Source organism: Cetorhinus maximus, chromosome 10 (genome assembly GCF_964194155.1).
Source record: "Cetorhinus maximus chromosome 10, sCetMax3.hap1.1, whole genome shotgun sequence".
Classification (NCBI taxonomy): domain Eukaryota; kingdom Metazoa; phylum Chordata; class Chondrichthyes; order Lamniformes; family Cetorhinidae; genus Cetorhinus; species Cetorhinus maximus.
In genome coordinates this window covers 79,553,713-79,577,801 of record NC_135888.1, presented here as the reverse complement: position 1 = coordinate 79,577,801, position 24,089 = coordinate 79,553,713, and the positions used below count along the sequence as shown (strand labels likewise).

The 24,089-nt window shown below is 40.3% G+C and overlaps 1 protein-coding gene across 1 annotated transcript in view; it reads left to right on the top strand.

Moving 5' to 3' along the window:
- Nucleotides 1-3,272: 3,272 nt before the first annotated feature.
- Nucleotides 3,273-24,089, top strand: part of kdm3b (lysine (K)-specific demethylase 3B) — a 137,815-nt gene continuing 116,998 nt past the window's right edge. The window contains exon 1 of the mRNA XM_078550661.1: nt 3,273-3,588. Within this exon, the coding sequence (XP_078406787.1) occupies nt 3,424-3,588 (165 nt within the window). The 5' untranslated portion in view covers nt 3,273-3,423. The remainder of the gene's footprint in view (nt 3,589-24,089) is intronic.

The window sequence follows — 24,089 nt, the reverse complement described above, 5'->3', positions numbered from 1 at the left end:
CTTTGCAAAACCTCCTTCTCCTCCTAAAGCCCTTGAACATGTTGTCTCCCATACCTGTCCCCATCATTCCCACAATTCCAAGTTTACATCCCTCCAATCAAGTTTCCAGCTCTGCCACACCAGTGAAACAACCCTTATCAAGGTCACAACTATACCTCATCTTTCTTGACCTGTCTGCAACCTTTGCCCATACCTGGTTCCATTTATATCTATCCAGTTGTACTCAGTGCAAAGTGAATCTAATGCATCTCTATCATCTCTCTCGACCACTCCACTGCCTCATTTCATCACACTGTTTGACATCCAGTGCTGGGTAAGTAGAAATTTCCTCCAATAAATATTGCGAAGATTGAGCCATTGTCTTCAATTCTCACCACAGACTCCACTCCTTGGTCACCGACTTCATTCTTCTTCCTGGCCATTGTCTGAGGCTGATCCAGACTGTTTGCAACTTGGTGTCTTTATTTGACCCTGAGATGAGTTCTGACCCTCTATCTGCTCCATCACTAAGGCTACCTACTTCCACCTCTGTGACATCTCCCTACCATGCCCCAGCCTCAGCATGTCTGACACTGAAACGCTCGTCCATGCCTCTGTAACCTCTAAACTTGATAATTCCGATGCATTTCTGGCTAGCCTCCCATCTTCCACACTGCATAAACTTGAGCTCTTCCAAAGCTCTGCTGCCTGTATCCTAACTCGCATAGGGTGGCCATATTTTTTAAACTGAATCTGGGGACACACAGATTCTGCAAAGTAGCCAGGACAGAAAATGTAGGTTGTGCACCGTGGCAAGGGAACAATTTCTTGCAACATTTTAACAGTTGCACATATACACTACAAAAGCAAAATAAATGTCCTTATAATTACTGCAGATGTGACACCACACTTTTGAAGGATATTCAGACACTGTTTCTAAACAATACGATAGCACTGATCAGGAGTTTGAGTTTTTTGTACCTACTGTCTACATGATCAGCCTGCGTTGGCTCAAATTTGCAAAAAAGATTGGTAACAGAACTTGAGCTAGCACGTGCTGTAAGAACAGCTTTAGGTTTAGTGATACCTTTGAGTTCTTTTAAAGATGTCTTGCCTCCACTTGAAATGGAAAATACTGACTGACACATTGAACACAATACAGATGTTTCTTTTCTAGTTTGTCGTACATTTGGAAAATCCTTTTGAAGCTGGTTGTTAAAGCAGTAATTATGCTTTCTCGATAATACGGTTTTCAGTTTACACCAAATCTGGAATCTTGCGTGTGTTCTACATTCAGTTGATCTCATAGCTATGGCAACTGTAGTAGCACTGTACAATCTATGCTATAGCTTACAGGGTAATAATGATAATAGAAATGTTCTGGATTTTTCTCTCTAACAGACTTAAAAGTATTCTTGAAATAGTTTATGAAATATACCCAAGGTGATGTCAGGAAGATATTATAATTTTCATAATGTTACTTAGAATTTATTGTAGAGTAATAGTGGGGTCTGTGTTTATGTATGTGTGTGTGTTGTGTGTGTGGGACTTAATTGAATTAGATACAGCTGGTCTGACGGCTTTGATGTGTCAGAAGAGAAGCTAGGTTTGAATTGCTAAATAGATAAACATAGGTGAAGTTTTAGAATGTGAGGTGTAAAAGGAACGTTTGCATTTTTAAATAAACCAGAGATCAAAAGAGGGGGTGAAATGTTTCAACTAGCCAGGAGAAGTTAAGAAACAGTGTATTTAGTTTTCCCAAAGATTACTGGTAAAATTGGTATTATGATAGATTTTATTATTAGAGAGGCAAAGTCCAAAAACATAGTGAAACAATGTGAGTTTGCATTCAAAGGGGAAAATATGCACAAAGGAGAGAAGGCTGTGTGCAACGGAAAGCATTCTAAGATCTAACAAGTGTGAAAAGCCCCCAGCCGATGTGCCCAAATTGCTGTCTGTAAGAACTGAAGTTAAGAAAACTCACTTTGAACATCCCTGTCCAGGGTATTATGTGGTGCTTTGCCTGGGTCTGTTAAAATCTATTTTGCTTTTACTGTTACATTAATGGAGGTATGACTGGGAGTTAGATTAACTAGGGGAGCCAGGAGTTATCATGGTAGTAATTTGTAAACCTATGTATGTGCTTAAAATAATTTTTTTATTAATAAAGGTTTAATTTAGTTTTGTAAGAAACCTATAAGACTCGGTGGTCCTATTACTACTGAATTCAAGGCATGCATCTCAAAATAAATACAAATTGTAAAACAGTTGTGGCAGTTGTTTCAAGTTTCCCTCTGGGATTTGAACAGCTCAGCATTTACCATCTGTTGTGCCATAACAGGTAACTTGAACTACATACTCTATGCTGTACCCGACTTGTGCATTAGACATATTCAAATAGGAGAAACTAAAGGTTAGGGTATTCATGAATGAGTTTCATGAATTGGGGACTCTTCCAGGAACATTGTTTACCTGGGGGCCTTTGATGGAAAATGGGGATGTATGGACACCCTAAACACACACCATGCCGTGTTCACCCCTGTGTTTGCTCGACACGAGCAACTGATTTTAAAATTCTCATCCTTGTCTTCAAAATTCCTGTACGGAATGGCAACCCATCCTACCAACGTAACCTTCTCCGCCCCTCCGAGATCTCTACAATCCTCCAATTCTTGCCTCTTGCACATCCTTGACTCCCTTCACTATGCTAATGGCTTGGTCCTAAGTCTTGAAACTACCTCCCTAAAACTCTCCTCTCTCCTCCATTAAGACGTCCCTTAAAACCTACCTCATGGACCAGGCTTTTGGTCACCTGTCCTAAATCTGATATAAAGACAGAAAATGTTGGAAATTTTCAGCAGGTCAGACAGCACCTGTGGAAAGGAAGACGTTTCTGGGTGGTAACCTTTCATCAGTACTTTAATATCAGAATTCCAGCATCCGCAGGATTCTGTTTTTGTCCTAATCTGCGGCTGGGTGTCAAATGTTATTTTGATAATGCTCCTACGAAGCTCCTTGGAACATTTCAGGACGTTAAAAGCGTTATACAAATGCAAGCTATTGTTGTAACACAGCTCATTGTCACATTCTTCGAGGTGTGTAGTTGCCATACTGCCGCAGCCTGATGGTGCTGTTGCCGCAGGCTGGGTGCTAACTGTGGTCCTCCGGTACTGCAGGAGGCGCTGTCTCCGCCGGTAACGCTAACTGAGGCCCTCCGGTAGTGTAGGGGGCGCTGTCGCCGCCAGTGCGGCTGCAGCCCTGGTCCTCCGGCCAGGCGGCGGCGCTGTTCCGGTAGTTTCGATGGGTTCGGCTGCAGTGGCGGTGCAGAAAGTGTAATGGCGGAATCGTTGTGATTCCGTTTCAGAGACTGACCGTTGCCTGTGAGAAAAGGAACAAGCGCCGGCTTCACTTTTCCTCTACCCTCTTTCTTTCCTCCCCCCCTCCATGGCGGCGTCGGGAACCGAGCTGATCGGAAAACGGTTGCTCTGCCTCTTCGGGGACTCGGCTTGTGGGGCCGCTCGGCCCGGCCAGCAACCGTCCGCCTCTCTCCGGGAGCGGGACTGGCACGCTGGCCTCATCCGGGCCGTCATCCTGGCACCCTCACTGACGGTGAGTACCGGGCTGGACAGGGAGAATTGAGGCCGGGGTGTGGGAAAAGGATTTCAGTCCTAAATAAGAGAGGGGGGAGGGTCAGCTTTAATGGAGGTAAAAGGGAAGAGTTCAAGGAGGTGAAGTAAAACGGCGAGGCCGCCGCCATTCACATTTGGATGGAAAGAAACACACTGCCCCCCTCCCCCCCCCCCGGTCTTCATTGTTGAAGATAACCCGGGCACTGGGTCTCTGCACTTAGTGCACACTCTGCATTCAAAACAAACATGTTCAGCACCCTGCAGCGACCACCTCCTCTCCTCAACAGCCTTCGTTCTGCTCGGGTTTGAAGTTTTTTTTAGGGGTGGGGAGAGGCAGGAGGACACATTGCACACGGGGGTTGCGCCCCCTCCCCCTTGCGTGTGTACACTCACACTCGGTTTAAAACAAACAACAAAGAAGCTGCCGCTGCAAATGCGTCCACAGCCGTCAAGTCTAAGGGACATCAGTGATCTGCAGTGTGTTTTTGTATGTCTGTTTGTTCTAGGCGGTTACACCATCGAAGGATCTGTTTTCAAATTAAACCAGTAATTCAGGAGAATGTACTCTTTACGGGTGAACATAAATACGAGATTAGGAAGTGTCTGATTACAGAGGCTGGTGAAGGCTAGAGAGTTTTTTTGGTCTCCCGCAGTGAGCTCAGTTCTTTCTCTTTGCATGACCTGAAGTGTGGGACATCACATCAAAACGCAGGAAGCAGCTGAGTAGATTTACTGGGTCTTTCACGGAAATTCTTGTAATTGTGTACAGTTGTGGAGTAGTTGGGATTATTCGATTTAAGATTGGACGCTGTGCAATCATTCAGACTTGTGTTCAGAGGATCTTGTAGACAAATCAAAACTTGTTCTATTTTAAATTTTTTGCTGTAATCAATTGTAACTTGAGTATGAGTGAGGCACCTGTGTGCATGGGGACACTTTCAAAAAATTCATTGCTACCAGCACATGATGTCTGTTTTAGCAACCCATGATCATTATGTGTTATCAACATAGCTGTCTAGTCATGTTTGTTTGATAATGAAACTAGTTTGGTTTAAAATGTTGATGTAGAGGTAGGCCATTCAGGTCCTTGAGACTGCTTAAATATGAAATCATGTCCGATCTGTACCTTAACTCCATCTCCTTGTCATCACAATAATTTTGAAGAGCAGAATACTGCTGGAGATTTGAAACAATAACAGAAAATGCTAAAAATACGTGAGGTGGATCAGGTTCTGGTCGAAGTGGGCCTGTAATCTGAATATTGTTGGATGGTTTTATTTCTAGGCTGTTTAAATGTATTCCTAATAACTTGGTTGAGGTGGAAGGATGGATGATCTGGATCAGCCATCTTCTGTCATGGACTGTCGTGGAACAATTGTTTCCTGTGGAATAGGCATAGGCAAAATTCCCACAGTGATCCATACGTTTGGGACTGTACGTGAAAAGTAATTGTTCACCCCATATATGTAAATATATTATCAGATTTTGTCAGTGTAGGCAAAACGTCACTCTAGCAATTTATATGAAAGGTTATTTCAGAGAGAGGACCTTCTCAACAATGCATAAAAAGTGAATGAGAGAATGCAATGTTGCCGCAAGAATTTAAAAAAATTGGACATGTGGATTTTTTGTACATTTTTAAGAAACAAAAATGTCAAGAGGTATAATTGATTTTTCTCCTGCTGTACTTATTTGTCCCCCTTTTGATTTAGTGTATTGATATTGTGATTAATGGAACTAGTAAAATTGGAACATCTGCAAATAAAGTGCTTGTTGAAATTTGCTAAAGGATTCAATATTGCTTAATTTTAGAATTGAAACAATGTGCTGTTGAGGACATTTGTGAATAAAGAAACCATAGATGAACACCTTGCATAAGTGTTTTGAATTGGATTTTTTTGTATTTTGAAGTTGATATTAGGCTTGACAGTTATTCTGGCTATTTGACAATATGAATTGTGTTTGTTTATTTTAACCAAGTTAGCTCCAGTTTTAAGTACACATGTAGTGGCATCAAATTTACTCGCTAATTCAGTTGCATGCTGATATTAACAAAGTCAGACTTGGCCCTCACTCAACCAGTACACTCATACCTCAGCTGACTTCAGCATATACAGTACGGTATCTCAAATCCATCTATCTGAAAACTGGCAGTGTCTGAAAATAGGATCTTTCTTTTAAAGCGTGCCATGCAAGTATTTTAAGTCCCATTATATTTGTGCACCATTTCTTGCGTGTATATGTTCATAAGTCATTAAAGGTGGCGGGCAAGCTGAGAGAGCAGTTAATAAAATATACATTAACCTAGGCTTTATTAATAGGGGCATAGAATACAAAAGCAAGGAGGTTATGTTGAACTGGTATAAGACACTAGTTTGGCCTCAGTTGGAGTAGTATGCCCAGTTCTGGGCACTGCACTTCAGGAAAAATGTGAAGGCATTTGAGAGAATATAGAAAAGAATCTCAAAAATGGTTCCAGGGATGAGGAACTTCAGTTATGAAGATAGATTAGAGAAGTTGGGTCTGTTTTCCTTAGAGAAGAGAAGGCTGATTTTATAAAGGTATTCAAAATCATGAGGGATCTGGATAGAGTAGGTAAGGAGAAACTGTCCCCACTTGTGAAAGGATCAAGAATGACATGAGGAAAATCTTTTTCACACAGTGAGTGGTTGAGGACTGGAATGCATTTTCTGAGAGTGTGGTGGAGTTAGTTCAACTGAGGCATTCAAAGGTGAATTACACTGTTACCTAAAAAGGAAGAATGTGCAGGGTTATGGTTAGAAGGCGAGGGAATGGCACCAGCTGAATTGCTCATTTGGATATGTCAGTGCAGACATGGAGGGTTGAATAACCACCTCCTATGCTGTGACAATTCTGTCATTTTGTGACTGAGGAAACTTACTGGCTTGTTGGGGGAATTGCCAGTGGTGTGCCAAGTAGTTATCCCCTTCGCACACCTGACGTTTCCCACGCTCTGAGTAGCAGCTTCACAAGCATACCTGTACTTTAAATCCAGCACAGCCCGAGAGCCAGCCTTACTTAACTTACCTTACCATGAAGATGGCTGAACTTTTCCCAGAGATGGTTGAAACAGTTAATGAAAATGATTTGGATTTGAATGAAGTCAGTGCAGATGTGGCAGAGACGGTTAAACTGCCCCCAGGAAGATCAAAAGACTCTTGCAGAATTCAATGAGGTAGAATGTTTAGCTATGCATTCTACTTGGGAGCATATTTTCGGTAAGGATAAAGGCAGCAGTGTCATTGAGGAAAAACTACAAAAGTTAAAACCAAGCAGAAGAGTGAGAATTCATTTGCCTGCACTTAAATTAAGAAAAGCCTACCTGGAGATAAAACCAATATGTCAAATCCAGCTTTGTTAGCATCAATAGAAAAAAACAGGAACGTATCCCAAGAAAGCTAGAAACTCAGATGGATAAGAAAACACTTCAATATGTATTCTAAAGGGACTTATTCTCTTGACTTCATGTGTTCCCTATTCATTGAATTAAGGTTCAATTTTTTTTCCAGAAATCGGCAAGATCCGAAATCCAGCATGGATTCGGGTCTCAAGGTTGCCGGATTTGAGAGAAACTACCTGTATTTCCAAAAGGCAGAAAAAACACATTAGCTAGCCTAGACTCACCACAGGAAGCAAACATTTCCAAGCAAGCAGAGAAAATATCATATCAAGGATACAGTGCTAAGGTGGGTGCAGGAACAGAGGAATCTGGGGGTATATGTGCATAAATTGTTGAAGGTGGCAAAACAGGTTGAGAGAGTGATTTTAAAAAGCACATGGGGTTCTGGGCTTTATAAAAGACAAAAGTACAAAGGGAAGCAATGTATGATGAACTTTTATAAAACTCTGGGTTGGCCTCAGCTGGAGTAATGTTTCCAATTCTGGGCACCACACATTAAGGAGAATGGAAAGGCCTTTGAGAGAGTGTACAAAAGATTGATGAGAACGATTCCAGTGATGGAGAACTTCAATTACATGGATAAATTGGAGAACAGCTTAGAGAAGAGAAAGTTGAGAGGAGATTTGATAGAGCTGTTCAAAATCATGAGGTCTAGACAAAGTAGATAAGGAGAGCGAAAGGACACTGATTTAAGATGAATGGCAAAAAAATCAACAGTGACATGAGAAAATACTTTTTCCCCAGTGTGTGGTTAGGATCTGGAATGCATTGTCTAAGAGTGTGGCGAAGGCAGATTCAATTAGGGCATTTAAAAGGGAATTGGATGAGCATCTGTAGAGAGAAAATTTGCAGGTCTACAGGGAAAGGACTGGGAAACTCTTTCGAGTTATCAAGTCACAGATTGCAACTCTTTCGAGTACAATCACAGTTCTTGGTTTCCGGGAATGGGACATGAACCCATAACCCTCTGATTCAAAGGCGAGGATGCTATGAACTGAGCCACAGCTGACACCGTGGAACTCGTTGATTTGCTCTTGCAACGATCTGGCACAGACATAACGGGCCAAATAGACACCTGTGCTGTATCCATTCATGACTCTATAATTTTATAAATGGACAACCCTATTCTACTAATCTGTGTGCTGGCCCTGTGTTATGGCAGTGGGTCTTGATATAAACAGCCCAATGATTGTGCATGGTACTGGGGATATTAGTTGCTGTGACAGGAATAGTATTTTTAGAGTTTCTGTGATAATCCTTGCTGTCTGTATTGGGGTAAGTGGAGGTCAAGCTCTGGGAAATCTGTCCAGCATAGCCTAATTGTGGTTGTACAAATGAACCCTAAATTGATGGAAACTTATAAAATGGAAATTAAAGAAATGTTAATACTTTTACTCCAACCATGTTTTCCTTAAAATTAATCTCTTTTATCCGTACTAAAGCACTTGGTAAGGCAGGACTGACTTTTTATCACAATATTTGTTATGCTTTTGAACCAAATATTGTCACGTTAGCCAATGAATCTGATCATTAACTACCTTCCGAAGATTGCAGCGGGTATTCTTATGGAATGGCATTTTTAAAGGTTTTTTTGACCAATTGCCACAGGAAAGATGGGGAAATAATGGTTAATTTTAAAGTTTTTTTGAATAGCAGACATATAAAACTTAGTAATCTGCTAAATGGTGAATGTTTTTCCTAGAGACTGAAATACAGACGTTTTGTTAGCTGGATAATTAATTTTAAAAAAAGCTCACATCCATAATGTTGGAAAGTCCTAAGACTTTTCACCTGTCTTGACGAGATTAAAAAGAGGAACAAAGGTGGGCTGGCTTTTTGAAACAGGGCGTCTGGGAGTGCAGCTAAGCTTGTTAAAGGGAATGCTGTGAGAGAATTTGCTGAGGGAAAAAGATTAGAAGTCTGGATGATAGTTGGAAGACATCTTGTTTAATTAGGTAAGATGACCCACTAGTGCAGGGACGTATGTGTTTTTTTATTTTCTATCATTTCACTAAAGGTAATTTGGATGATTTGCACCAAGTGATTCTGATCATAACTTCAGTAACCTTATTGCAAAATTAAGCAGCTTAATGTTTCGAATCAGGCCTCGCATGCCTCACCAAGTGTTTGCTTAGCCCTTCTTTGGAGAGATTGAAGAAGGACACAAATCAGTCTGATTATAAAGGGACGCTATTGTTTGTCCTCGAGTTATGCTATCATGTGAGTAGATAATAGGCAATTGTGAGTCAACTCCCATAGAAGTAAGATGCATTTACCACTTTCAGGAATGTGAAATGCATCTAGAATTTGTAATATGGAGGATAACCTTTACTCTCTGAATACAAATTAATTTTTATATGATTTTAGGATTGATCATGTTCAGGAATCGTATACCACATTGAAAGAAATTAATAATTTGTGCACATAAGTTTTTACTCAGGGCACTGTATATCAATTTTCTGGATCTTTTTTCATGCAGGCTTGCTTTGCATTGTAATCAGTACAGAAAAGCTTGCATAGACATTTGTAATAATCTCTTTCTTAAAAGGATCTCTGCCTCCTTTAACCCTGATATTTCACTGGCTGGTCCCTTGACACATTCTGGCTCTTCTGCTAAATATTCTATTGTCAAAAAGTTCATGAAATGCAAATAGTTGAAAACTGGACTAGGTGTCATCAACAGGCATGTGTGCAGTTTATTTGAGAAGCCTTGTGCAAGGTATGCAGTTTCTTCCACAGACTATACTGTTGACAAGATTTTTCATTGCATTTTCTTGTTAGTACCATTGTAAGTTGCTATGTCAACATTTCCCATTTTAAATTTTCTGCCAACTTTGAGGATTTAGATATGGTCTTTGGCTACAATGTGGTCTGTGGAGTGTGTTTTTACAGCATCTCCTGATTTCATCAGCATCTGTTTGTTTCATATGCAATGATCTTTTGACGTTGAGCAATGCCATTGGTAACTTGCTAGTATATTAAAAGCTCTTGCATAGGACCTACACTTGCTATCCATTACATTGCTGTCACAATATTTAGTTACATTTTGTGTCTGCATTTGCCATTATAAAATGCTTGTTTTAACGGAGCCATAGAGTCATACGGCACAGAAGAAGGCATTTCGACCCATCAAGACCATGTTGGTCTCTGGAGAGCAATTTAGTTAGTCCAATCCACCCCCCCCCCCGCGCCACACACACACACACACACATACACACACACACTCTATCCTCATACTCCTGCAAGTTTATTTGCTTCAAGTGCCCTTCCAATTCCCTTTTGAAATAACCTTATTCAATTTTGCCATGTCAGCCATCGCAGTACAGTTGCAGGCTCAGACCCACAAGATGGTTTTGTGAAGTGAATTTCTGAAGAGTGATTCTCAGCTCCTCAGTTACTTTGTGTGTGTTTGTATACATAGAAGTCAACTGACTGTTGGCAAAGCCATGTGCAATTTATTAATATTACATAAATACTCCAAATACTTTTTAGGTTAGTTACAAAATGAATGATGTAACCTTTTTGCTTCAGTTATTCCAAGATAATTCTTTTTGACATCAGAAAGTTTGATTTGTAAAGTAAATATTAAAGTGGAATACAGTGAAATTTCTAAAACAAACATTAGGCTAGTTAAAATTTGGTATTCGGCTACCCAAAAGCTTTTTTTCAGAAACACAAGACAGCATTGGAAGACAGGATAGAGGAATAAAAAATAAGTAGAGAATCACCAAGGTTACATGTTTCTGTCGAAGACCTGTAACCAATGGAGTTTAAATGATTTGTATTTATATATGTTATATTGTTTGTGTTATATAGACCCAATAAATGATTTAATTGTATAACAATCTGGGTGCTTCCTCTTAAATATAGGACACACTTGGAAAACGGCCAAGTAGTTTTTCAGACGCTTGGACTTATTTTTCAAGAGGTCTGCACTTCAGCTGTTTACACTTGTGTAAGACTAGTGGAGAATTTGTAGTGGTTTCCTGCACCTTTGAACAGAGGTTCTTGCAGTTCTGAGGAGTATGAAAACTCAGATTGCTAACTTAACTGTTTTTCTTAAATTTTTTATCCCATGGCGTTTGATTTTTCTTTTCAAATGCTTTTAAGTTTTTCAATCGCTAGTCTTTTGATCATCTTTTTTAAATAGCTTTTGACCATTAAAATACATGCATTCTGATAAATATTTTAGCAAGAGTGTCATAGTTCTTAAAGTCCTCCTGGTTCAGGCAGTACATAATTGTAAGTCTAGGCTTGTGACTTTGTCCATCCAGTGATCTAACCTTGTTTTGAGGATGCTCATGACACCAAATGAAGGGATATAGATTTCTATACTCAACCTGGTCACAATTGATTCAGAACATCATGATGGAAAATGTGGAACATGATTACTATATGAGACTGAGAAATTCCAAGAACCAATATCGGAGAAAAAACAGTTCCCTTGCAGCTTTAAAATGGGCAATTTGTGGGATAAGGAAAATTGTAACTTGACACCAGAGCTTAAAAACGATATGAATGTACAAGGAGAAAGAAAATAAAAATAACAGAGGGAGGGATGATTGCACTGGTATCCCTTAGAAACTGATCAATTGTATTGTTTTCACTTAAAGTGGAAGATAATGTTCCTGTGGCTGTGGTTGGGCATATGTTTTCCGCTTCTGCCTTGTGGGCAGTCAGATTTCATGCCCAGTAAAAGACAGTTCATATTCATAGCTTGAAACATGGACTGTGCTCGTATAGAAGCTTCTGAAATTGTTTTTATTTATTTAAAAATTGACACTGATGAATGGTTATGATGGCTGCCAAGGGAGTCAGGTGACCGTTGAAACGTTAACACAGACTAGTAAGCTTCCTGAAAGTTCAGAATTGAGCCACAATGGGTGGGGTATGCCCCTTTAATGGACATGCCTAGACAGCACTCGTTTGTGGAATTCATGCCTGCCATTGTTTGAAGCTTACTCCAAGACACGAGTCAATGAACTCCTAGAATCCATGACTCCAGGTTTGTGAAGTAACCAAGTAAAGTTGACAAGACCAGTTATCCACAAATTAAGTGTGAAAGACTACTTTCTACTTCCTATTGTATATCAATAGCTGTTGACCATGAGAGTGAAACTGGTTCCCTGGTACTGAAATCCTTTTATCGTGAAACTCAAAAAAAGACCTGGGGGCAGTCTGCAGAATAATGCTGACAAGACAACAGCTGCAGAGAAAGGCTGTGCCCCCTTTGTCTTTTAAGAACAGAGAAACTTAATAGTCTTTGTTAAAAAGTCTCCCAGCCTGATTCCAAACTCCAAGTTCACCTCTAAAGAAATTGGACCTCGTGACACCACAGCCACAAGTGCCTGACTTCATGACCTGCTGAACATTCTTCTCATTGAAGACATCCTGCAATAATCCTGATATCGAACTGCAGCTACCTGAATTTAGTGGAGCTACAATTCAAGAGTGTGAAAAATCTTCCTTCTTCACTGACTTGCAAAGACACATGAACTTTTGGTTTAATACTTGCTGTAGTATGCTATTTTCTTTCATTGTATCCTTCTGGTGTGTGTGGTATGTGACTGATGCAGCATTTGGATCTTTTGCAGTGTGTGAGAATAAATAATCCTCTTATTTTAAACCCACAAAAGTCTGCTGCTGGTAATTTTTAAATTGATCATGCACTAACAGGTGTTTAGAAACACACACATCTATCTTTGCTAAAAACAAACCGTACTGATTAAAGACCAAGAGAAAGGAATTATTTCAGCTTGTTCTTGTCTGATTGAGCTGATTTGTTTCATTTCTCTATTCTCTTCCCCTTGTCCCGTTTCTTTTTCCACCTACATCCGTGACTCCACCAATGCCTTCCGCCAGTTTAACAGTTACCAGTTTCTTGGCCCTAACTGTCTCCTTTTCACCACAGATTTTTAATCTATCTGCACCTCCATCCCCCACCATCTTCCTTCATCAAATGCACAACCAGTCACTGTCCAGCACCACCCTCCTTGGCCTGGCTGAACTTGTCCTCACATTGAACACCTTTTTCTTCTACTCCGCTCACTTCCTCCAAATAAAAGGTGTTGCTTTGGGAACCTATATGGCTCCGAGTTATTTCTTTCTTGTGATACGTGGAACAATCTTTGTTCCAGTCCTCATCAAGTCTCCTACTCTCACCACTTCTGCTACATTGTTGTGTTGGTGGCATTTCCTGTTGTTGCCCCCAACTGGAATAGCTCACCAATGTTGCTTCCAATTTCCACCCTTCCCTTGCCTTCACATGATCCCTCTCCACTCCTTCCCTTCCCTGAATTCTCTGTCTCCATTTCTGGGGATCGGCTACAGACCAACATCCATACTACCTTGACTTCACTTCTTCCCACCTCTCTTCCTGTAAAGACTTTTTGCCCAATTTTTCCATCCCTGCTGCATCAGTTATGATGGTGTTAGCTTCATACCCGTGCTTCTGAAATGGTTTCCTTTTTTCCCAAACGAGGATTCTTCGACCATTGTTAACAGGGCCATCGACTGTATTTATTTCCCGCATTTCTGCATTCGCTCCTTCCCCTTTTTGCTTGGACCAATTCTCAACTTCCAGCTCACCAGCTTCAGTGGATTACCCTCTGCCGTTTCTGCTGCCTCCAGTATGTGCCATCACCAAATGCAATATCCTTCCCTTCCTGTTCAGTATTCTGAAGGGACTGATCCGCTCTTCAATCACCTGCTCTCCCTTTCCCACAGCACTTCCTCACACAAGTACAGGAGATGCAACGCATGCCCTTTTACCTCTGAGGTCCTAAACACTCCTAGGTGAAGCAGCAATGTGTACTTTCAATTTAGTACACTGTATACATTGCTCACATTTCAGTCTCCCCTGAACTGGGAAGACAAAATGCAGACTGGGTGATCGCTTTGCAGAACACCTGAACTCAGTCTGCAGTCATGGCCCTGACCTGCTCACTTGTTGTTTTAACTCTTAGCCCCACTCTGATCCCTCTGTTCTCTGCCTCCTACACTGATCCATTGAAGCTCAACAGAAACTTAAGGAACAGCACCTCATCTTTTTTTTAGGCAATTTACAGCCTTCTAGACTCAACATTGAATTCAACAGTTTGAATTAATAGCCTCTGTCTTCCCTTTTATCTGATGGCAGCTGTTGGTATGATTCTATTATTGCAATTTACATCTCCTCTAGTCCCATATTTTGTTTCTTTGTTATCCCATTACTGTCTCCTTTTGCCATGTACCATTATGCCTATTATAATTTATCTCGCCAGTCTTCCACCATGTCACAGGCCCTGCCTTTGTTTCCTCCTTTTCTTGCCCTGTTACATTTGTAACTTTTTCAAGTTCTGATGACAGGGCACAAACCTGAAATTTTAACTGCGTTTCTCTTTCCACAGATGCTGCCTGATCTAATGGGTGTTTCCAGCATTTTCTATTTTTATTTTGGATTTCTAGCATTTGCTTTTTGCATTCTTTTAACAAAGTCACCTTGTATGATTCTGTACAGTGTTGATGCTGGGATTGCAGTCAATTATGTTTTTATAGATCATAAGTGCATATAGATCCCTTATTTTGATCACCGTCCAGAGATAAAGATAGTACAAACAATACACAGTAGATTGATCAATGTCTGTTTAAAAGGAAAGCCGGATTAGTGTTTCAGGTATTGACCCTTCTTAAGAACTGAAAACTGAAAGACAAGCAAGTCCCTTTGTCGGATGAAAGTGGGAGGTGGGGGAAGAGGAAGCAGAGAAAAAAAATACCCCATTCACCGAGAGGTTATTGAGTTGATTGACCTGTCCACTGCTTATTGGAGAGGCGAAAACCCGTTAAATAATATGAATGATCATCTCAATAAGGCAATTTAAAAAATGGAAAAGTCAGGATGTTTAAAGGAAAGGAAGAATTGTTTGAATTGCACAGTAGGTCCACCTGTCTAGAAAAGGGAAAACATCAATATGTAGAACCTTGCCAGGTAGTATTCGGACAAAAGATACACAGTCATTTTGCATTCATCTGTCCAGGATACCACTAGTCCCCATCACCGGTGGCCCGTGCTGAAATGGTTTAAGTTACTGAAGATGTTGTTAAGACCAGTGGACTGCAGAGCGCTAAAGAGAAAGACATGTTGTTGAAGCTTGCATTGAGCTTGGTTGGAGCAGTATTAGAAGCCAAAGGAGTCCTAGTTGGTGATGGGGAAATGTGTTTAAGTGGAGAGCCAAAACAGAGTAGATGAGTCCCAGTTGCAGATGCAGCAAAGCAGTTTCCTAAATTGTGTTTGGTCTGCCCAATTTGAAGAAGACGATGCCACAAGCAGTGAAAAAAGTCAACAAGATTAGATGAAGTTCATGTCAATCTTGGGAGATATGTTGGGTATTCTGGGCAATGGAATGGGTAACAGACAGTTGTTGCTTCTGTTTGGCTGCATTTTAAACCTGTCCCTTCCCCTTGGTGTGTCAGTTGCAACTGTAGTAGATGCAGCTCCTGGATTAAAAAGGGCAGGCAAAAAAATAATATTTTTAACTAACCATAGTAGTAACAATGTAGACTTCCAATTCAACAAATTATTCAAAGTAATTTGACAGTAAATCAAATTGTCACTGTGTATATTTTTCAGAAAGGTGAAAAATTGACCATGTTAATATAATGTGGAATGGAAAAGCAAACTGTTAACTGCAATTCATACACAACTAGATTCTGATAATCACTCCATCTACTACTATCTTAAACATTCATTCCCTCCACCACCAGCGCTCCATGGCTGCAGTCTGTACCATCAACAAAATGTACTGCAGCAACTCGCTAGGGCTTTTTAAAAAAATTAGGTGGCGATTGAAGGGTAATTACATAAATTGGGAGGAGAAATTAGGTTGTTCCATGATTTGCCTGGAGACTTTTCGCTACCGTGTTGTCTGCCCAACTATTCCCTGAGCCAGGACAAGAGAAGAAATTTGATTTAAAATTAGTGAACAAAATTTTTGCCTCGAGTATGTTTTTGCTGTTAGCTGAGCTTGTACATTCATTTCAGTAATAAGCATTACACTGTGGCCAAATGTTGTGGCTGTTAGGAGATATTAACAAGCAATTTGAGTTGAGCAGTGAACTGTTATTCAGCGTCTTCTGGTTTTAGATTTTGATCCAGTAGCCATCGAAAGTATGGAGTCCCAAATCATCATGTTATATCAGCAGATGGAAAACCAAGATAGTCATTTTAGCTAATAATTTCCTCCTAGTGTGAATTACTGCTTTAATGGATGTTCTTGGCAAGAGAGAAGTTAACTATCTTAACTGTATTCTGAAAAGGCTGTTGGCTGAGTATTTGCATTCTTGTTGCCCATTGGAGTATTAAGCAGCTAATCATTACCTTTTGTGAAGTCCCCCAACTGAGCAGCAAAGTAAATATGCATACAAGGATTCAAGACCATACTGTAGAAGACAAAGATTTGTACAGTAAATACATCATGAATGAGAAATCTGTGGAAATATTTTGATCGTAAGAAACTCGTCAATTTGTGACAATTGTGAATTTTTGTTTTTAAGTTGAAGTATGTCACAGGTGTGACAGCACTTTTTCACCTAGTATCAACATTAAGCACTACTAGTTCAGGTTTTTTACAGCTAAATGAAGAGTAAAATTTCCCTTACTTTGATTTGACATTGTGCTCTTATTGCGACCTCCGAATGCATCCTTCTGCATTACAATAACAGTTTGCTTTTATTTAGCTCATTTAACATAAAACAATGTCCAAGGCTTTTTACAGAGAAGTCAAGCCAACAAAGATGACAGGTAGAGAGGTAACAAAAAATTTCAAACGTTGTAACTTTCAAAAGGGAATTGGCTATATTCTTGAAGAGGAAATAGAAATAGCAAGACTATGGCAGATAACCATGGGAGTGGGACTGATTATCTGATTCAGAGAGCAAACACTGGTAGCATAGACTGAATGTCTTCCTCTGTTACATGATTGAAAAATATTAGTCGAGGTGGGTTTTAAAGAAGGTTTCAAAAGGTGAGGAGGTAGTGTTCGGGAATTCAAGACCATTAGGTCTAGCGAGTTGAAAGTTCAATTATTGTTGGGATGAAAGGAGCAAGTATGTAAGTGACCAGAGTCACAGGAATATTGAGTTTGTGGGTATTATATAGCCAAATGGTGTCAAGGGTTAGGGAAAGCGAAGCCATTGGAAGACTTAAAGCACTTAAACAAAAGATAAGAATTTTAATTTGACATTTTGGAAGACTGGGAGGTATTGTTGGTCAGTGGGGACAGGTGATAGGCAAGCTGGATTTGGTCCCATGTCGAATGCTGGAGTGTTAGTGTGATTTCCCACTCTTTGCTCCAACTATTGTCATATTTAACTGTTTGTCAACTTGTAATGAAACATGAACAGTTTTATAGCATGGAGACATGATCCTATAGTTAAGGATGCTTATATATCTTAGATCCATGCAGTTATCACAATCAGAAGAGATTTGTAGCATCAATCTGGATTCAACTTGGGCCTCGAAGTTGAATGGATAGTGTAGCAAGTCACTGTGCTATTTAATCTTCCTTTGACACTTGCTATTTCTGGATCCTGAGATTGAGATCGGATACCCAGAACTTAGGCCTCAGTAGTCAGTTGTCAATACATTATGATTTTATTAAGAAGGTAGCTTTATATTTAGCGAATTGTTGAACTGAGACTTTAGAAAGATACTACCTTGTGTAGGATAGATTACCATTATTTTATTCATCTATTTATGCAGTTGCACTTCAGGAAAGCTTGCTTCGCCCAGCATTATGTGGAAACAGGAATGATCTCTGCAAGTCAAAGGAACCTCAAAGTGGCTGACTTTTTAAATTAAGCCAGATTGGTTGCTGAATTTCTGTGAGCAAATACAGATACAATTATGCTAGTGCATTACATTTGGTGCTGGGAAGGCTAAATCAGGTAATTTATTGTGCTGTGAAAGATTGGCTAGAAATTTGAGCTCAGCCTTTACCCTGTGAAAAAATAACATCTATAGAGTTGGAATTCTGAGGAAGTTTTACCTCTGGCACTTTATGTACAAATTTAAGGTTGCACAAAACATATATCTATCCAGATGAATATTGGCAACATGGACTTTGCACATTGCATCTACCTCATTAATCCAAGCACAGAAAAGATACAAATAAAGATAAGTTATCTCACGGATTTAACTAGAAAAGTTGTGTTGTACCTTTGAAAATTAAAGTTGACTGTGAAGAAATGTGGCTGCATTCTTTCAGTTGCTTGGACAGTGTATTACAAGATAGTTGAGACTGTCAGATATTAAACTTGTGCCAGAGAGGTGAGTGGAGCTTTTTGAATGTTTCATTCAATTTAGGACTGAAATGTGATTGGATAAAAATAAATTTGAGAGCTTTAAAGCAGGTGCAGGTTGAGCTATATGGATCAAAAATGTGGCAATCCAACAAAACCTGTGACAAGATGGCTCTTCAACATCAGGTGGTTTAACAAAGTGAAGAATGAAAGCGTACTTCAGATTACAGATGTCATCACTGATTACAATCCTGAAAAGGTGCTGGACTTGCATTGATTGCATTCTGAGAATGCCTGAAACAAGGATACCCAAGAAAACATGGAATTGGAAACCATGAATTTAAACAGCTGGAGGCCAACCAAGAGGTACTCGACATGACAATGGATGCAACTTTACTGACTTTGCAATTATAGGAACAGAGCCCAAGACAGAATTGGATGGTGGCTTTTGGTTATTGCTTTGTGCGTTGCAAGAATGTCGGAACAATTATAATGTTAATGGAATATTGTAAATCTGTTTATCAGGTTATAAAGGCAGCTTACCACCTGATCAAGGTTTTAGTGCAGTCTAGAATCTTCTACACCTGTCAACGTAAATTATGCTGGAATAAAAATGTTGTATGGCTTGGAAAAATTGAATGGCATAACATAACTAACATTTAATTTATAATTCGATAATATGAAGCACAAAGTTTTATAACTAAATGCACATATTTAATTATTTATGAAAGGAAAGTCTGCTGTGGGTCATTAGCCCTTCATAATGAAATCTTCTGATTGACAAACATCCTGGTTATTGATAAAAACAAAAAGTTAAAAGCTACTGCGGATGCTGGAAATCCAAAACAAAAACAGAATTACCTGGAAAAACTCAGCAGGTCTGGCAGCATCAGCATTTCACTTGCATTTCCTCTAACTTAGTCTACTGCATTCATTGCTCCCAATGCGGTCTCCTCTACATTGGAGAGACCAAACGCAAACTGGGCGACCGCTTTGCAGAACACCTGCGGTCTGTCCGTAAGAAAGACCCAAACCTCCCTGCCGCTTACCATTTTAACACTGCACCCTGTTCTCTTGCCCACATGTCTGTCCTTGGCTTGCTGCATTGTTCCAGTGAAGCCCAACGCAAACTGGAGGAACAGCACCTCATCTTCCGACTAGGCACTTTACAGCCTTCCGGGCTGAATATTGAATTCAACAACTTTAGATCTTAAACTCCCCTTCCCCCCATCCCCACCCCGTTTCTTCCCCCTCCCCTTTTTTTTCAATAATTTATATAGATTCTTCTTTTCCCACCTATTTCCATTATTTTTAAATCTAAAACTAAAACTTTGTTAGTCTTTCCACCCCACCCCCACTAGAGCTGTACCTTGAGTATCCTGCCATCCATTCTTAATTAGCACTTTTCTTAGATAATATCACCACCTTCGACACCTCTTTGATCCTTTTGTCTGTGACATCTTTTAATTATCTGCTCCTATCACTGCTTGCTTGTCCCTACAACCACACCCCCCTCAACTTCTCTCCCCCCGCCCCCCACCTTAGACCAGCTTATATTTCACCTCCCTCCTAATTTTACTCAGTTCTGCCGAAGGGTCATGAGGACTCGAAACGTCAACTGTTTTCTTCTCCACCGATGCTGCCAGACCTGCTGAGTTTTTCCAGGTAATTCTGTTTTTATCCTGGTTATTGAGTTGTTTTTATCTTGGTTGACAGATTGAGTTGGTTTTATCTTGTAAGAAATCATCTTTATGGCTGTATGCTCTATTGTTTGTGCTGGGAATGAAACAGTCTTTGATTTGATAAAGTATCAGAATTTTAGAAACCACTTTAATCATATAGCTTCTAAAATTAACCTGTTCAGTATCAAGCTATACACAGTTGCTTGTAATTATATTTTCCAGATTTACTCAACCACTCCTCATGCATGCTTAGAATTGACAAGAGGTTAATGAATGTTAAAGCATATGGTCTTGTGTATCCTGACTTAAGTGGCAAATTTAGATAGGTACATGATATCTGGCATCTCAACACCAATAAACTACTTCTACCTCAAATAATGCTGCTAGTAATTAACTCAAGCAAGTTAACTAATTTGATCCTGACCTTATAAGTACATGAAGACAACATTTCAACTTGTGATGACAGTGTTTCTTTCTTTTGAAAGTAAGTATCTTCTTTAAAGGCATGCCCTTTTTTCCCCTCAATTTTATGTTGTTAGTTCCTGTATGTTAGCACTTGGCGGAGGTAAGATAAGGTCTGAGCAGAATTGTGGATTAAGCCCTCAGCCACTACAATGGTTTCTCCAGAAATGTGTACTTTTGTACTTCAGTACTATTTCTGTGTGGAGAGGATAAATCGCTGAAAGGTGAGTTTGGTTATTTCCTGCCTTGTGTGGTCATATTATTTCTTGGAGCTTATTTGCTCCATATCCATTTATAATAACAGCCTGCATTTACATAAAGCCACTAACATATGAAAACATCACTGGGGGCATCAGAGGGATGAGGACCATGATGGCATGTGAAGGAGGAAAGATAAGGAGAGGTAAGAACACATTTGGCCAAAGAGGTGAGTTTTAAAGTAGGTCTTGAGAGGAAAAGAATAGGCTGGATGTGTTTTGGAAGGAAATTGCAGACAGTAAGATGTGGCCAGCTAGAGTTGGATGAATGCCTGAGGCAGAGGACTGGACGTTTCAAGGGCGGAGAGTAAAGGTGTTGGAGGTTATGGAGGGAGAGGCCATGGTCTGATTTTTAAGACCGGGGCAAGAATTTTAAATTTAAGGCTTTAAGCGGAATAAGGACCAATGCAGATCATTGAGGCCAAGGGTGAATGAATAAGAGCAAAGGAGTTCTGAATGAGGTACAGGATGGGAGGCTGAGAAATTGAGCTAAGGTGGCAAAAGCATGTATGAATGCTTCAGTGATAGATGGGCTGAGGTAGGGGCAGAGCTCAAGCCAGGCAATGTTACTGAGGTGGAAATGGGCAATTTTTCTGATGGGGCGAGAATGTAATTGGAAATTCAACTCTGTATTGAGGAAGGAGTTTATGGGGATTGAAGATAATAGCTTTGATTTTCCTAATATTTAACTGGAGGAATAACTCCCATTCTTTTGCCACTTAATTGAGTGCGAGATGTGTACTGGTTGATTTGAAAGTTGCACCTTTGTTTTATGATCTTAGGTGACCCTATAGTTACTTGCATCAGAAATAAAAAAGGTTGCTCAATGGAATGAACAGGTGAGATCGTGTACACTTTGAGCCTACACTGAACAACGGTTGTAAATAGCAAATCTTACCAAGCTGTATGATGGAACTATCCTGAAGTATGTGGAGTATAAATCTCAATAAAATTGAGCATTATTGCGCAGTCAGGTCGTGTAAGTTTTTACAATTGGAGCTTTTTGCCCAATCTTCATTGCATGGTTATTCTGAATGATTGTGTAATATAGTTACACTTTGAGCAGTGCAATGTAATGTTGATCGTTAGCACAGGATTTATAAATGACCCTAAATATAGGTCAAGAATATGATAAGTAGGTATGAACTGATGAGCTACTGCACTGGGAAAAATAGTGTTAACTTTTCTAAACCGTTAATTTGTTCAGTGGCAGAATTGCTGTTCATTGCATGTTTCAGGCAATGCCATGATTTTCATATGGTGAGGTTGTGCCAGAGAGTGGTTACAGCTGGGATTTTTGATTAATTGGGAAACTCCAATAACAGTGTGTGTTTTATTACAATAAAATAGATGCCAGGAGTCATGTATTCCATTGATACAAGAACTGTGACTTATTGGTCTTTGGTCTGCACCTGCATAAATCTAACTGGCATAACCACGGGCTGCTATGAGATATAGAAACCTGTTATTACATTTGTATGTGGACTGTCGGAACATCATGATGTATGGCTTCAAGTCACTTAAATTCAGGGCAGAGTATCTGAGTAAGGAATTATACTGTGTCGTGATCCAGTTAGGGACCAATAATGTTTTGTTTAAAGTAGACAAAGTTTGAGATTCAAAACACTTGCTGAGTGAATAAAGCCACAAGATTCCACAGGTTTTAAACAAACAAAAGCAAACTTTACTATCTAAGGCCAGAAATATGAAACAATTTACAAGAACTTTCTTCTTAACCTTGAATGTTAGAGTGTATGGGGCACATGTGAATTAACAAGCAAACTGTGGTCGAACACACAACACTGCACAATAAATGGCAAATGCAACCATGGATTGCCAAAGTCCATGGATTTCCATGGACCCACCCAGACGTCAGTAGATACTTTGATTCAACCAATCTCACTGAAACTCTGTCTGTCTCACGAGGGATTCCAGTTTTCATCTTAAAAGATCTCACCTTGGAATTCTCTCCAAAAGCTGCTCCAACTCGGGCAGCTTCAACGATGGCCCAAATGCAGGGTTTCAATCTCGTCTCTCGAGATTCCATTCCCCAGGATTCATGAGGAGCCACTCAAGCACCAACCCACAAGCACAGCTTCAGCTCTTCAGCGCCACCAAACAATACACTACTCCAAAATACTGCTCCAAAGGGGTACCTTTGCCCCAACGGCCTGCAGAATGGAGTCACCAACCTTCGACAGCCTCCTTGGATCTCTCAAGGGCTTTTCCTGAGCCCTTTTCAATTACCAAACTCAGGCAACGTCAACAATGCCACCTCGCAGGGTGTCAGCCTCATCTCCTGAGATTCTTTTCCCCTGGATTCCAGACTATGCACCCAAGTGTCAAATCACAAGCACAACTTCAGCTCTTTAGCTGCACTGAGCAGAACACTACTGCTCTAAAGGGCCTGTCCAAATGGCCTGCAGCATGGAGTCACCAACCTTTGGCTGCATTCTTCACTTAAAGTTTGCTCCCCGCAGCCCTCTTTCTGTTCAGAGCCTGTTTCTCTGTTCCTCTCTTTTTAACTGAATTGGGACCTTTTCCTGTCCCTGTCCCTGACCCCTCTCTGGGACTGTTCTTTTGGGATATCTCCCTGTCCCCTGCCTTGTTGACAAAGGTGGTCACTCCCATTCACCTGTCCTGGTCTTTCGCACCGTTTTTCTTTCTGCATAGGAACTCTGGGCCCAAAGAACGTGAAAATATAGATTTGAACATGTGCAGCCCACTCCAAGTCTGCGTATGTGCAGAAGCTCTGAGATCCATCGGGAGTTGAACTTCCTGACTTCTGCTCTCAATGAGGTAAGTATGGTTTTCATAACAGCTGGAAGCATTAACCTGCTTTTTCTTTCAGACACTGTGGTGGACTTCTATATTTCTACCATTTTCTGTTTTGATTTCATGAGTTTAATGCAAACATTTTGACTGGGGAGTGATTCACGGCAAGGGGGATGGCCAAAGAAGTGGAAAAGCTAACTTTGGTTGACGGCAGATGATGAAATTTGAATTCAGTGAAAATCTGGAATTAAAAGTTTAATGATGACCATAAACCATTGTTGATTGCTGTAAAAACCCATCTGGTTCACTAATGTCCTTTAGGGAAGGAAATCTGCTGTCCTCACCTGGTCTGGCCCACATGTGACTCCAGATCCGCACTAATGGCCTAGCAAGCCACTCAGTTGTGTCAAACTGCTAAAAGGTCAATAAAAAGGAATGAAACCTGATGGACCACCTGACATCCACTTAGATACCAGAAACAACAATGGCAAACCCAGCCCTGTTGACCCTGCAAAAGTCCCCTTTACTAACATCTGAGGGCTTGTGCCAAAATTGGGAGAGCTGTGTCTCAAGACTAGTCAAGCAGCAGCCTGACATAGTCACACTT